The 17,561-nt window shown below is 34.4% G+C and overlaps 1 protein-coding gene across 1 annotated transcript; it reads left to right on the top strand.

Annotated features, from left to right (window-relative positions):
• Positions 1-64: 64 nt before the first annotated feature.
• On the top strand, positions 65-17,561 carry LOC138317945 (protein kintoun-like). The gene is made up of 3 exons (XM_069259924.1): positions 65-1,729; positions 13,744-13,902; positions 14,322-17,561. Exons 1-3 carry the CDS (start codon positions 95-97, stop codon positions 15,495-15,497), a joined length of 2,970 nt encoding a protein of 989 aa, XP_069116025.1. The 5' UTR covers positions 65-94; the 3' UTR covers positions 15,498-17,561.

The raw sequence follows: 17,561 nt of genomic DNA, 5'->3' as shown, positions 1-17,561 counted from the left end.
TGTCACAACTTGATGTTGTCAAGATAAATCATCAGAGTTGTTTCCCTTTCGTCTGCGCATGCTCAAATAAACAACAAATACTTGTTTTGCAAGCATGGCGTCTCGTTCCAAAAAATTCGAAGACTTAGATCTTTCTAAAGAGGAAGTGAAGAAATTAGGAGAAGCTTTGAAAAATGAGGAATTTCGAAAATTATTCGTTGAGTATGCAGAGGAAATTTCTGACCCAGAAAATAGGAAACGATACGAGGAAGAAATCCGACAACTCGAAAATGAGAAGGGTATGGACGTGCAATTTATCCACCCGACCCCCGGACACGTGATAAAAACAAGCGTTGATGGCAACAAAAAGATATTTATCAATATTTGTCATTCCGATAAGATTCAAAAGCCAACATCGCATCCCAAAGTCAATAAAGATGGGCGCCGTGGCATTCATTGGCAAATCCCACATTCTCACGTTCCTCCCAGAGAGGATGTTGATAAGTCGAAAGAGAAATGTCAAGTGTTCGATGTTGTTTTTCACCCCGATACATACCGTATGGCCGAGAATGACAGGTTCAGAAAACTGGTCGAGGACACTGCAATTGACGGCATCGAGAATCAATTTGGTTTGAAAGTTGACAGGGTCAATCTAAAGAGAATGATCAATATGAAATACAAGGGTGTTCCAACAGCGTCAATAATTCGGTCAAGAACACAGGAGGGACCAAAAATAGGAAAAGATGACATCCTGAACAGCATGCCTTATCCTTACAGTGACCAGACAAGTATGGAGAAGGCTGAGAAAATGACGAAAGAAGTGAAGGCAAAGAAAAAAAGTGCCAAAACTGTAAAGTTTGATGATTCTGAGGAGCCCAAATACACAATCATTCATCGCTCAGACATGGATCTTCAGGAATACAGAAATTCTCCTGACTCCCGGCCAAGTACCAGACCAAAAGAACTAGAAATTAAGATATTTCTGCCACTGTTGTCATCTGCAAATCAAGTTGACTTGGATGTTTTTGAACAGAAACTTGTTCTGAAATCTGAGCAACCAGCAAAATATAAGCTTGATCTGAAGCTGCCTTACCCAGTTGATGATGACCAGGGAAGTGCCAAATTTGACAAATCGAAAAAATGCCTGGTAGTCACTCTGCCTGTCATTCCTGATAAAGTTCCACAGATGCCAAACTTTAATGGAAAGGCTGAAGTAAATGGTATTTCAAATGGAGAGGATGATTCAGGTGTGGCTGCACCTCTGATTCAGGAAATCTCAAATAACAAAACCAGCGAAGCTGAATCTTCTGCCGAAACAAATGACGACGAACCACCTCCTTTGGAGGATTTGCCCGAAGATACAGAATTAACAAATCTGGCTGAAAACAAGCCTTCCATTCCACAAGCTAAATCAATGGAAATTTCTTACACATTTCCAAATTTTACATTCAATCAGGACCAAGGGGCCATTTCATTCATCCTCGCTGTTAGAAACGTAAAAGTTGAGAACATATCAAAGTCATTTGACTCAAAAAACACAATGAATTTAACTTTGGTTTCTATAGGAGATGGAGGTTTTCCATTGCATTACAGTTTCTGCATAAAATTTGCAGAGGACCATACGATTGTACCAGAACATTGCAGTGTTGATGTCAGCGATATGAATGTGGTTGTCCTGTTGTTGAAGGAGCGCAGCAGCAGAGGTGTCTGGGACAGTTTCCATGCCGGTCCATCCAAAGAGGAATTACAGGTAATAAATGTTGTTGGATATCGTATCTGTCGATGTATACACGGGTAGTCTGTATGTTATATCATATCTTCCTGTGTTAGATTGTTAGGCAATAAACATGTATATATGATATAATATGTATATGTTTATGTTATATAAACAAACCAAGGCAAAGTGAAGTATATGACAGTATAACTGACACCAAAAACGTGACTATCATGACGTTACTAATGTTGACGTGGTTACGTCAACTGAACACCGTCAAAAGAGCTGTTCCATCTTGTGGATTAAATCTTCATTGATAAACGGTTTTCCTGGTCTAGCTTAAACAATGCTAATGCAAAGACCATTAAATGAGTTGATAACGTAAATTGTAATTATAAGCATTAAACTATCTTCCTATGGCATTTATCAGTAATTATTTGTCCGTTAACATTTCCTTTAAATCGCTACTTGTCCAAGAGTTCTCCATGGATTCTGACCAAATTTGCCAGGAAACATCCTAGGGGGAAGGGGAACAGAGTTTGAATAAATTTTGGCTCTGACCCCCCAGGGGCAGGAGGGGTGGGGCCCAATAGGGGAAATAGAGGTAAATCCATTAAATTGCTACTTGTCCTAGAGTTTTGGATGGTGGCCAGAAGATCATTGGGTAAAGGGGAACAGAGCTTAGAGAAACATAATTGATGAAAGGGAAATAGAAATTAACACTCGCACACTCGCCAAATGCGAGTTACAAAATGTAGTTTTTGAAATGGCGAGTGGAAAAATATTGTACTTGCATTTTTTGGCGAGCGGGTGCATCGTTCGTCATTTCAAATACATATGTATAGTTACTAAATTTTCCAATCAATACACCTGTCCTAAATTGTGTGCCAAACTATAGCCTAAATGAATCGTGAATCGAAAGCACAACATTCCAAATGCAGCGTCTTGTCAACACTTTGAAATACTGTATACTTTCAAACGTCTCAAAAACAGCGACATTGATTTGGTATGGAAAAGTTTAGAGGTGTTGTGTGAAAAATCTTTCTTCCGAATGTTTTAAGTAGTTTGCTAAAATGGCTGACATAACAAAATTGCAAAAGCATGCACAAGATGAAAAAGGACAAGTATAAATCCTGCTGTTATTTGCAGTTAAGTTTAGACAAAAACACTTTAATCATATATAAGGTTTTTTTTATATTTTTTTTATTTGCACAAAAAAAACAAAAAAACAAAAAAAAAAAACAAAAAAAAAACAAACAAAAAAAGGGGGGGCCGCGGTGGCCGAGTGGTTAAGATGTCCCGACATATTACCACAAGCCCTCCACCTCTGGGATGCGGGTTCGAATTCCATGTGGGGGGCAGTTGCCAGGTACTGACCACTGGCCGGTAGTTTTTCTCCGGGTACTCCGGCTTTCCTCCACCAACAAACCTGGCACGTCCTTACATGACCCTGGCTGTTAATAGGACGTAAAACTAAACAAACCAAATTTGCACAAAATGCTAAATAATTGTCATTCTGAAAATAAAAAGTTGTCAAACTACACTTAATAGCGACACTAAAACGTAAAACATTTATTGTTATATACAATAAATAAATATAATAGTTATCAATGAATGGTTGGTTTGAATAGAAATTTCAAAGTGGCAAGCAAGTTTCTGATTTGGCTAGTTGAAATTTTACCAACTTGCCAAAAATGGATAGTGGCTTAAAAAGTTAAATTCTACCCCTGAACATAATTGATGAAAGGGAAATAGAGTTTGTATAAGTTTTGGCTCTGACTCCCTTTGGGGAAGGATGTGTGGGGCTTGATAGGGAAAATAGTAAATATAGAAATTCCTTTAGGAAAGAAACAATGAATCTGTACTCAGAATATAACTTGGCATTACAAACCAGGTGAACGATACAGGCCCTCTGGGCCTCTTGTTTTTGTTTTACGTCAGATTAACAGCTAAGGTCATTTAAGAACAAGCCTGGATTAGGAGTTGGAGGAAAGTCTGAGTATCTGCAGAAAAACTGATGATCATCATCCTTACCTGATAACAGCACCATGTATGCAAATTCTGTAGTTTGTAAAACGGGTCAGGCCTTTTGAATTGGGAATTTTGAGTGTGATAGTGATTGAGATTGGGAGTTAATAATTATTGATATTAATTAGCATGCAGATATTATTGCTCTGATTCCATTTTTCACCAAAGGGAATAATGTATGTGTACCGGTATGTATGCATATAAGTAATTATAAGATGATAGATTCTTTTGTCTTGTTTAATCATGTTTTGTCTACCTGGTACAGTTAAATCTGAAGTATCTGTTAAGGGAAATTGAGATAGTTGAGAAAAATAATTACAATATTCGACCCAATAAGCGTCCCTTCCCTTTTAAGGCCCCATTTCAATTGCCTCTAGGCATATATAGGACCAAAACTATCAAAACTGTATAGGTTTGCAATATTTTTTTCTTATTAAGCATCTTTTCATGTTTTCATTTTTTTTTTTAAAGGATGCTTATTGGGTCGAAAATGGTAAGGTCAATTTCAATTGGGAATGGCATATTAGGGCCATGGTATAGGACCCTAGATATCAGTCCAATAATTAATGTTCTACAGAATATGCCCTGGATTCGAACACATAAACTAGAAGTAGAGGATGCCAGGGTAGTGGCCATTATATAGATGTCATTCAAAAACACTGTACTGTAGTGTTGTATAATCGGCTAAAAAATCATAATCGATCATCAGTTGGAATCGGATGACTTATCTGATCCGATAATTGGTTCAGTTAATCAGTTGGATTTTCATTTTATTTTGCTCTTCATGGCATAGTCTTAGGCTGTAAAAAGATTGTGCAAAAAATTTACCAAATTTTTCATTCCATATTTTGACAAGATATTGAGGGAATGATTAAATTAAGGACATGAGTGATTCAATCAGACTATATTTTACTGTTTTAAAGAGGATTTTCTTTATTTACAATGAGTTTTATTAATCACCCGATTAATCGATTATGAAATATTTGAATCGATGATCGGATCAGTTGAGGTTCATCTACTAATTAATCGATTCTTGCCGATCATCAGTACAACACTACTGTACTGTCTGTAATTATTTATAATGATTAGTTGGTAGTCACACTCGCAGTACTAGTGGTTCCAACATATAAAAATATTATATGTACTGTGATACAATCTAGGTATGGAGGTGATATGTATTATATATAATAATTATGATTCTCATCACATATGTACATAAGAAAAAAACTACTTGCTACTCCTACTCCAACAATGTTAGAGGTATAGCACGACGAGACACTTTGATCATTACGTTGTGTCTAAACTCAGTATTGCCCATCAGAAGTTTCTCAATATCGAGATCTAATATTATTGGATTAAGCTACTCCATGTACATTGTATCATTTCAATACTCGTAGTATTTGCTGGCACTAATTGTTGTTATCAAATCAGATGTCGCAAAAAATTAAGTCTCCCTTAAAAATGGTGTTTGATAATAAATTTCTGAAATATTGACATTTTTGCATGATTTCTTACTTAATTGTAAATTTCTACATTAGAAATCTTGTGATGTTATAAATATGATCATGTTATGGAAAATTGCATGACCAGGAGAGAATGTTCTTTACATGCATGTTAACAGTAATGGTCATTTATCAGTATAGTAGTGAGTAAAGTGACACTAGTCATGGTTTATTACAATACATAATGTACTTGGTTATCCAATACATGTGAGTGACTCATGCAGGCTCACAAAATCAGCTCAGAATATAATGATGAAATTTGAGATGCCAAAACTAAAATGCCGACCATAGCTAGTCATACTGATCATGATTTAGTATAGAAATAGGCGATTTTAATTATAAATATAGCCATTCTCAGTCACAGTCAAAAGTTTTCTGGGCCAGGGCTGAATCACTGTATGTACTAAAGGGTGCTTGCATGAGAATAAATTGTGAGATAATTATAGTCCTTTCATATATATATATGCAAGATCATATTCTACAATTTGATTAATAACATATATATTTAGATAGATCCGGGTTCGAGGGGTTTTACTTTATTTTGCTCTTCATGGCATAGTCTTAGGCTGTAAAAAGATTGTGCAAAAAATTTACCAAATTTTTCATTCCATATTTTGACAAGATATTGAGGGAATGATTAAATTAAGGACATGAGTGATTCAATCAGACTATATTTTACTGTTTTAAAGAGGATTTTCTTTATTTACAATGAGTTTTATTAATCACCCGATTAATCGATTATGAAATATTTGAATCGATGATTGGATCAGTTGAGGTTCATCTACTAATTAATCGATTCTTGCCGATCATCAGTACAACACTACTGTACTGTCTGTAATTATTTATAATGACTTAGTTGGTAGTCACACTCACAGTACTAGTGGTTCCAACATATAAAAATATTATAATATGTACTGTGATACAATCTAGGTATGGAGGTGATATGTATTATATATTATAATTATGATTCTCCTCACATATGTACATAAGAAAAAAACTACTTGCTACTCCTACTCCAACAATGTTAGAGGTATAGCACGACGAGACACTTTGATCATTACGTTGTGTCTAAACTCAGTATTGCCCATCAGAAGTTTCTCAATATGGAGATCTAATATTATTGGATTAAGCTACTCCATGTACATTGTACCATTTCAGTACTCGTAGTATTTGTATGTTCTGCTGGCACTATAAATAATTGTTAACGTTGTTATCAAATCAGATGTCGCAAAAAATTAAGTCTCCCTAAAAATGGTGTTTGATAATTTCTGAAATATTAACATTTTTGCATGATTTCTTACTTAATTGTAAATTTCTACATTAGAAATCTTGTGATGTTATAAATATGATCATGTTATGGAAAATTGCATGACCAGGAGAGAATGTTCTTTACATGCATGTTAACAGTAATGGTCATTTATCAGTATAGTAGTGAGTAAAGTGACACTAGTCATGGTTTATTACAATACATAATGTACTTGGTTATCCAATACATGTGAGTGACTCATGCAGGCTCACAAAATCAGCTCAGAATATAATGATGAAATTTGAGATGCCAAAACTAAAATGCCGACCATTGCTAGTCATACTGATCATGATTTAGTATAGAAATAGGTGATTTTAATTATAAATATAGCCATTCTCAGTCACAGTCAAAAGTTTTCTGGGCCAGGGCTGAATCACTGTATGTACTAAAGGGTGCTTGCATGAGAATAAATTGTGAGATAATTTATAGTCCTTTCATATATATTATATGCAAAGATTCAATATTCTACAATTTGATTTAATAACATATATATTTAGATAGATTCTATATATGTTGTATATTAGTTGTTATAATATGACTGCAATAATCATAACGTTTAAAAAAAAAATGTGTTATAAATGATTTTATTACCAAAAATAATGTTGCAAAAATCAATATCAGTCCCTTTTAGGGGAGAAAATTATATTACACGCACATGTATACTGCACATCTTTTATATTGATCGAAATAAAAAAATCTTAGAGCTTAAATTTATAAAGAGACAGCCCTTCAATTTAAGTAAAGAAGAAACAAATTTAATGAGATTGGCAAGAAAAATGACAACATAAAATGCTATGACAGCAGTTTGATAAAGTAAAATGTTTCATAACAAAAGTTCAGGACAAAAAAACAGTTGAGGGGAACTTTATATGGATAGTTTGGTTGGAATTATTTAAATGCTGTAGGTCACATAGTACCAAAGACATATATGATAGCTTAAATTACTGGTTTGAATTTAAGGCAGTTTGAGATTACCTTTAATATTATTAATACATACAGATTATTATAGATTTCTATTTTGAGTAGTACATGTCCAGTCTAGAGAAAGCTGTAAGCTTGAATTGACAGATCGCCAGCTGTCAATCAAACCGCATGTGACTTTGCATTTTATATTGTGTGTGCTACGATGTTTGCTCCGACATTGAATAGAAACACGTGCGTTTGTGAGCGCGAGGCATGGCTATATTGCACCTGGCGATCGGTCAATTACATATGACTGGATTCATTGATATTGTACATGTTACAATTACAACATTACATGACCTAAATAATGTCATGTATCACTATATTCTTAGCTATTCTGATCATGAATGTACACAGTGTTCTTAGATTGATCTGCAAAACTGGCTACTCAGCTGATTGTAAGTGCCTGGTAAATTGGCAAGCTGACATAATTATATTGATTTTCCATAAATAGTCTTATTTAATATAAGAAGATTATATTACCTGGTACATGGTCATGAATTACAAATGGTTTTGGTTATTAATGATATTGGCAGTAATAATGTTATGATGGTATAACTACACGTTGGTTGACCAACACATATTATACAATTCAAGTTTTTCAAATGTTTCCCAACGCTTAGTTTTAAATGAATTGATTTTCAGATTTATTAGTGTTGGGAATCGGTTGAAATTTTATGATCGATCATCAGTTTTGTGTAACCAATCGATGATTGATAATCAAAGTACTCAAAGTACTGCAAATACAACGCAACAGAAACAGAAAAATAAAATGAAATCAAATGAATTTCCAAAATCAAAATATATATAAACCATATTATAAAGACTTTGATATCAATTATTTCAAGAACATTCAACTGATCACAGAAAATACATGTTTTGTTTGACATTTTTCTTCATTAAAGTTCCTACATGAAAATTACAAAGAAAACAAAAGTCTTCATTAAAATGAGTTTTTATCCTTAATATACTCTTGTTTCTTATGTTGCACATACACCTATTTTGGTAAAACCATGCACATATGAGGGCAGCCTTATAAGTTATTCTGGCTTTACCTCAGATCTGTGTTTAACATTCATTTAAAAACATTATTTTAAAGTACACAAAAAGGGCATATGATTAGTTTACTTTAAAACTCTTATGTCTATAAGCCTTAGATAGTAAGTTATCATTAACAGAGATAATGTAAGTTGGACAGAGGAGTCACCAGCAAGCAACAGTTGACCTAGATGGACTGTGTATTATATAACACTCTGTGTATTCTATACACACTCTGTGTGTATTCTACCAATCAGTAGGCAGTCTTCCCATGACTACTGATTGGTCCAAAGGAATATTATTCAATGAATAGGGAAATTTATGAATGGAAGTTTATGAATGAAATGGTTCAAGAGGTCACCACTAGATGTCATTGTAGGGCAAGTCCTACTCAGTCTTACACATCAATAGTAAACCGGATAGCATTAATACAACCGCTAGTCGCGTTGTATTAAAAATCGATTATATTTGATCACATACGTTTTTCAGGAATATTGTACAAACTTTCTTCTACAGGCTCAAGTGTTGCCATGTTCCCAAGTCGCTTATGTTTTCATACTCCCCTGAACATTTACATCACTACATAGTGCTTATGCGCTCTTCATTTCGTTTAGACGCTCGGTATTTGAAATGATATGAGCAATATCACACACAAGCAATTGATTGCGACAAGTTTTCTGTGATATTTCTTGCATGTTTTACTGACTGGCTTATTATACACTTTCATTTATCATTATATCGGGCATTTCCAATTGAACTCGATTACAGATTTCTGTAAAATAGTTCAGGAAAATAGTAATTTATAAGCGTAATCATGCATTAAGTACTGTTAATAACAGTGTTATCATATGTTATTTTTTATGATATTAAAGCAGTGAGTGATTATTCAAATCTTAAAGATATATGCCTTATTAACTTGAAACCAGTGCTTGAAACTAGGGGGAGATAATTATAAACTTTTTTGTACATTTCTTATAGTATCTGAAAGCAACTGGATTTTCCATAGACATTTATTGTATAGAGAAATAATATCCAACAGTCAATTCAAAGCATCGATTATAATGAAAGTAGCACAAGATTGTTAAAAATAACTTTTAATTGTATATATATATATATATATATAAGTGTCCTACAAGCTAAAAAAGGCATACAAAAAATCATTAATTCATGATAGGTGATAAAACAATTATCTTTTTATCTAGCTATAATATCTATAAAAAAAATCTAATTTCTGAGTAAAGGTGATTAAAAAGATCTTATTGTTTTTAAATGGGATGTATGCATGTCCCAGAGGGATCAGCATTCACTAGATATAATTCTTCTTGCATTTATATTGGTCAGTAGAATCTGGAGCATATCCGGTCTGAATCGATCCTTCCATATATACAATGGATACAGTCTCATTTCCTCTCACAATTCATTATCAATCTTGTTTATTGATCAGTTCAGAATATCTGTTTGTTATAGCATCATAAATATTCTGCAGGACCATTAACATTATAGACTGGCCTAGATAGTTTGTGTATACCTGAATTCCTCGTTTGTATGTGGGAGTACTGGTTACTTGAGAAATCTGCTGCTTGAGGAGTTAAGCTGAAGTTGGTTCATGCGAGATTTATATATAACTCTATGTGTATTTTGTGCACAGTGTTCACAGTATATGTATATACTGGCTCATTCAGGTGTAACATACATTGTCAAGGTCGCAGGGGAAATACTCCAAGCTTCTAGAACACATTTACCATGTGTAGAAAGCATTTAGCCCACACAGGTGTAAACAAGCTGTAGTGTGGATTCTGTTGGAAAGCATGCAATGTGTGGAGCCTAGCTGACTGGTGAATAGCTACTCAAGTCTGTGGCATCATGGGTTCTCTATAGAGTCCAGAGATAGTTTTTACCTAGATACTGGGGTATGGTTTTAACATGGAGAACCCAGAAGTAGTTTCAACACCGATCAACCCAACAGGATATCAAGTTCGCGGATGGCTACTGCTCGTTCCAAATTTATTTGTCAAGTTTCTGTACTTGGTGTGGACAGGAATGGTGTTAGTATGGGTAAGTTGTCAGCAACATGAAATTCAATGTAGTCTATAGATTTATAGTCTCTATATAGGACTTGACTGTTACGTTAATGGTTTGGCAAACCTTTCAATGGAGGATCAATTTAATGTACTTAATTTTTAGAACAAATCTTTTGGTCATATTTCTTTCAAGGTAGAATTTCAATGTATGTATATAATAGGTATTTGAATAAGGTTAAAGAAAAAGAGTATTCATGGATTTATAGGTTTGAAATGCTACACTCTTAACTACATTTGATATACTTTTTCTGAACATTGTTTTCGCTGTAAATGTAACCTTTATATTAGTAAACCATAGTCGTTCATAGTCTCACTTTCATATTTGTGATCAGTCCTGTCTGATCACCAGATATACGGTTCATAAAATCTAGGACAGCTCCAACTGGGGTACTTGGACAAATATTGAAAACAATACTGGACAGTGTTGAAATCAATAATTAATTATTGGAAAATAGATTGATACAGGATCCTATAGCTGGCTTGTGTGTGTTCTATATTGAGTATGTATGTCTAGCCTGCAGTCTGTACAGTTTCCAACATTTCCCTCTCTGATGCAGCCAACAAAGTCACTTCCTTGTAGGATTTATTGCCATCAACTTTGTACAGGGCCTCACAGGTACACAGACACTATTTGAGCTTACAATTTTGTCTGATTGTGTCGTCAGGAATTTTTTTTTCTCTGAGCTATGGAATATTTTTTTATAGCATCACAGCTACTAATATACTGGTCTCTACATAGAAAATAGGTGCAGTAATGTGTGGATGATCAAAAGTAGGTCACTGTGACCGACATTTTAACCTTTGATCTTCACTATAAAGACATTAGTACATGTATATATCTAAGCATGTTCTTTCATAGTATCACTGAGTACTTGTCGCAGGAATATGCTTGGTAGACCTTATTGTACACATTTGTACGGTACCAGAATTAGGTCATTATATTTTTACATGACTTACTTTTTCAACTTAAAGATATTATCAGGGAAAAAATGTTTTGTAAGGCATCACACCTACACTACTGTTCACCAAGAAAAGACACTGCTATCAGAAACCCATGCATGGCAGTTGCCATTGTACTGACCGCAGGTCTATGACTTTTCACCAAGCTCTGCTTCTTTCCTCCACCTCCTGAACCTGGCACAGCTTAAATTTATATAAATGACCCTTGGCATTTGTGGCAAACTACTCAGATACCTGTTACAGTTTTACCTAATATTGTTCATTGATTTTAATGATATGCATTCTATATTTATTAAGCAGAATGTATGGTAAACACTTGTACTGTATACAAGATTAATATAAGTGTACATAGTAAATACACATGTACATACAAACTTTAACTTATAGCATGATTTTCATATACACAGGTTTACATGTAAAATTCTTCCTGAAGGCATTCTAAAATACCATATATATAAACTTACCTATAAGGTACCTGAATGTAAAACAATATTGACTTAGTTAATGTGACCACAACTCTATGATATACCTATAGAACGGTATTTATCTGATATGGGGGGAAAAAAGAGAGAAAAAATGGGTTAATGATCAGTCATTAATGCATAAACTGCTTCAAGCAAGGTTTTAGTTGATTGGTCGCCCTAAGAGTATATATAAGATATAGCAATATTAATACACCCATTGCTTAATTTCCAAGAAATTTTAAAGTTTTGCAAAATGTACTATGGAAAGCCTGATGCAAGCTCACTTTATAGAAATAAGGCTGATGCAACTGGTGAATCATCACCAATGTATTAGTATCCCCTCGGCTGACACAGTAGAGCTACTGAATGTCACAGATGGGGAAATCCCTTTGATTGAGAGATTATTATAATACCGGGTCCTTGACCTTGACTGCTCACCGACATAGATAACTTACAGACTTGTTTACCTCCTCAGTACACATGTATGACTAGACACAGTGATAAAAAGTGCTAAAGTTCATAACGAGACTGGGGGAGGATTATGTTTATATAGGCAGAACTCAGAGATTTTATACTTCTTCATCGACACAATTGTAAGCAATTTAACTTTGTTTTGTAGTGATGTCATCAGTCATTCGTGTTATGGTATTGTATAAACATTCGAGATCAGTGTGTCATAGTGTATATATGTGCTTTTGAGGTGTCTTATAGATCACATCTAGCATTTATCAATTGCTAGAGATGAGAGTGAAATTTTCTCGAAAGGGTTTATTCATTTAGATTAAACTGATACATAACTTTGCAAGAAGATAATTATAATATTTATTATAAGTTATGTAAATGAAGTTGTTTATTTGTAAATAGGTTTGTTTTCATAATGCTAGCTGGTAAACAACAAGGAAGTAATTATATGACACATATTATAAAGCTTGTCATTTGTGATGAACAACTGTTTCATTGTGAATTAAACATGCAAGATTAAATTTCATGCTTTTATCAAATAGTATGTAATGATATTTTGACGCACCCTTATATCATTACTAAACAATACCTATATTTTACAATCCAAAGAAAATGTTTGAATACCGGTATATAGTGCAGTCTAATACATGTAAAATATATGTTGGAAGAGAATTGGTTATTCTTTTGTGAATCCATTATTTCATTATCAATTATCACTCAGAAAGAACTCCACTATATGGCTATTTCCATGTTTTCTTTTATCATATTGATCATGGAGATAAGCTATACTCCTGAACCAGGATATACACTCCCAGTAAATCTGATGAAACACTTTCCAAAGTCACAATGAATATTTGTCAGTAATAACAATGCTTGGTTGTGTAAATTTAACATTTTTCATTGATTTTATATGTAACTCCTTTAAGTCTAAAATTGAGGGCATGTTGCATTTAGCTACCAGTTGTGTGGTATCTGTTGTAGCTTTATAGCCATCCATATAAGAAATACACTGTTCTTGCAATTAATAGTAAGTATGATATTGAATTGCTGGTACATCTATAGTTGTTGGCAAACAGAATACCAGTTGCTATGTTTAGAAAGTGCTTGGCTCTTCAATAGAATTGGATGAGCATTTATCTGATCAACATTGTGATGCCAGATAAGATTTGGCAGAACATCATTAGAAACGACATATATAGTGGGGATTGTTTTCACTAATCAGTACACCTGTTTTGTTCTTTAACAGGAGTTTCTCTTCATGACGGAGCCAAACCTACAGAGAGAGCTCGCAGAGCTGGAAGCAGAAGCTGCCCTTCAGAAGCTTGAACAACATAGGGCTGCTGAAGACACACCAGTGATTCAAGTCACGGACATGACACAGAAACGCCTACAGATAGACATCAAGGTATATTCTAGACTGTAACCATTCCTCTAGTGTATGTTTTGTTGTGATAACAATCATCAGCAAGCTAAAAATAAGATAATTGGTGAAACTTTTTTGTCTGATGTAATACAAAAGAGCTTATGCTGTGAGACCTTTCCAAAGTAATACACACTAACTCTATTTATGTTAGTATTTAGTGAAAACACATTGTTGTTCCGTGTACCAGCTGGGTAATAGTGAATTGTTAGTTAGTATGATTACACAAAAATTCATACATGTACATAAAATCAATGACTGAAAATAAGATGAACATGTATTCCAATTAATCTAATCCTCTTCTCAAAGTGTCTTTATCACTTAACTTAAATATGATACAAGTTAATATATAAGCATAGATTTTAATCATCATAATAAGAATTTAATGATTGGAATTGTTGCAGAAATCAGGGTCTACTGAGCAGGATGTGTATGACGCGGAAACAGAAGATGTCCCTTCCTCAGCTGAAATCCAAGTTGTGCACGAGAAGGAACCCCCAAGTTTACACGGCATCCTCAAACACCGTTCCATGTCTGAGTCATCTGAGTGCGACGGATACGGCAGTAGTAACAGTAGTGGCAGTCCCACAAGTCCTCGTGAGGAAGCCTTCGGCCTTAGGAGGTCCGTGTCGTTCAACGACCGTGTCGATAAAACAACTTTTAAACCAGGCACAGCTGTTACCTCCATGACCGCCACATTAAAGAACAAACGAAAACGGAACAGGAAACGTGAGGAGAAACGGCAGTCAAGGTTACGAAATAACAGTGGCGGTTCGGAAGGAAGTAGTGGAGATGATCTGGATCATCGTGGCAGTACAGGGGAGTCACACAGCGAGAATGACGAGGAGGCTGATGCATCTATAGCAGCCCCCATATGTGAAAAGTCAGAGGAATCGGTGGAAGCTAACGCTTCTCCAAAAACCACAAATCAAGAAAAATCCTCAATGCCGCCAGTCAGTGCAAGGCTTGAGGAGGCACCCAACAGAGAGGCAAAGTTTGTTCAAAACATCAAGGATAAATTGTCTAAAGGGAAAGAGATTGGTGCAAAAGATGAAGATAGTGATGATGATGAAGGAGGTAATGATGAACATAGGACTAGCTCTGAGAAACAGAAAGTGGTGAATGTGATAGGAAGTGAGGGTGTTAATGATAATCATGAGCGGACTAACAAAGTCAACAAGGAAGATGAATATGTTCGGAAAACAGAGGTCAGCAAAAGTGTGGAAAACAATCAACAACAAAAGGCAGCTAATCAGGGGGGACCAAAACCTCAGTCAGTTACTAGTCAAAAGGGTCGTGAGGACATGACCGTCACCTCCAGCGATGTGATATCTAAGGCAGGCGTCCAGGACCTCCTGGGGCCCAATCAGGCTGTGATAAAAGTTACAGGGGAGGAGCGGGGCAGCGGCGACGACTCGGGTGTAGAGAGTAACACCGAGGGAGGTGGAGAGTCGAGTCCAGCCGACGATAATCAGGTGGAAACAATGCTCAGCTGGAAGGAGCAGCCGTCCAGCGAACATGCCACAAAGTGCTCATTTGAATTCTCGAACGCTGTGATGTTTGATCTCGATGTCGACTAAACAACAGGGTCAATAACTATTGTACATAAACGTTACAGTTTCAATATTGTGCAGTGTATCTTCTTGAAAGTGAAGATTAAAAAAAAAAATGCATGTAGATTACATTCTGAGGTTTATAGGGATCAAGTCTTTGTGTCTAAGGGAAAAGCTAGTTCCTGGTCTTTGTAGTGTTTTGTGTGAACATCTTTAATGGTTTAGGTTGAACATATTTGTTGATAAATTGAAGAAGGTAATTTAATTCTGGTCTATAAAAGACTGTATTGTACATCGATTAAAACTTCATGTGGCTTCATGGAACTTGTACACTGTACATAGATAGTGGTAACATAGAGTCTTTATCTGGAAAAAAAATAACATTTTATTGATATATACAATCTTATACTTTTTCATTCTTTGTTTTTAGAGCATTCTGTCAAAGTGGATAAGTTTTTCGTGGATAATCAAGACTGATAATTTGTTCTGATTTGTAATTCATCTCAAAATATTGTGCATTGGTCAGATTATCTCAGCAGAAGTTTCCAGGAATAAGTTTGTGGTTATAACTTTTTTTATTCAAAGTAACAAATACATCTTACGTATGTATGTAAATTGTACATTGTCTTTAAGATTTATTTACATATTCCAAATATCAAAAAAATTAATTACCAGTAGTTATCCTCCATTTTCACTGAAAAAGAGAATATTTATCTTTCAAAACACATAAAGTGCAAGTATTCTATGGTCATGCATATGTTTTTAAAAATGTGAAAGATTATTATTTGAAGTGGTCCAAAGACTTGTAGGTTATGGCCAAGGTCTACCCTTTCATTATTGTTCGACTCTTCACTCCTGAGCCAGTTTGGACTCTTCCAGCTCTTCTGTTGGAGAAGTTCATTATGAAATTAACGGAGTGAATGAGTGAATGAGTTACCTGGGAGAAATGATATTTTTTAGTATATTTTGTACAATTTTTACAGATATTTTTCTATTTAGTTTAACCATAGTTCATTATCAAATATCAAAACAATATTGATTAAGTTTTTTGAGATAATAACCTACAGCGATACACAACAGACAATGTCAGACTGGCAGCAATCAGGGACAAATCCTGGGAATTTATTTTTAATGAAATTGTTCAGAACCATTTTGCTTTGGCTATGATTTGTTTTTTACCTTATCATTTTCAGTTATACATCTATGAATGAAATGTTTTGAATTAAGAATATTGAGTCACATTGTTATTGATCGGCTTGCAGTAAAGCTTGCATTTCCAAATTTTTATAAATGTTTGAACTTGTAAACTGTAAGATTAATAAAAATGATATGCTTTTTGTTCAAGATATTTTATACGGTGTACCTAAGTAAGTGTATATATATAGGTAGTGCAGTGTAAAATTGAAGAAAAAAAGAAAAAAAAACTGATCTCAAGAAATTAGCATTTGTAAAGTGCATTTAATACTACAGGAATTAATGGATATTTATATGGACCCTTTGGTTGTTATTTAAACTTTGCAAAAGATTTTGTGTGATGTTTGTTGAATGTCGGCAATCTAATCAGTCTGTTTACTAGATGAAAATTTTAAATACATTTCCTATAGTGATTCAGCTAAATATTAGTGCCTTGCTATCATAGCAGCTCAATTCAACAACTCTTGCAAAATTATGAGAGTTATTCCCCTTTAATCGTAAAATCTCGGAATTTCGGGAAGATTCAGTATTAAGGAATTTATATATCTAATGTATCTTTGTTAAAAGTTTCAAGAATTGGAACTCTTTTTACCACTTTAAAAGTGGCGTTTCTTTGTAATCCTTGGAATTAAGCTGTTGACAATACAACAAATGTATTGTTTTACTTATTTACTTTGTAAAGCAGACAAATTCTCATCTCAGAATATATATAAACAGACTTATCCTACATGATATTTTGATAAGACAACATGTATTTTGATGGCATTAATTTGTCAACATCTGCAAATCAGATCCGTGAAGTTGTTATTGTCAATGTACAGTGACATGTTAAACACTGTACAATACTATTTTTGAAACTGTTAAAGACTTGAGAAGTAAAACTTGAACATTATAAAA

Source organism: Argopecten irradians, chromosome 3 (genome assembly GCF_041381155.1).
Source record: "Argopecten irradians isolate NY chromosome 3, Ai_NY, whole genome shotgun sequence".
Classification (NCBI taxonomy): Eukaryota; Metazoa; Mollusca; class Bivalvia; order Pectinida; family Pectinidae; genus Argopecten; species Argopecten irradians.
Note: the sequence above shows the minus strand (reverse complement) of the source record. Positions and strands in the feature narration are given on the sequence as shown.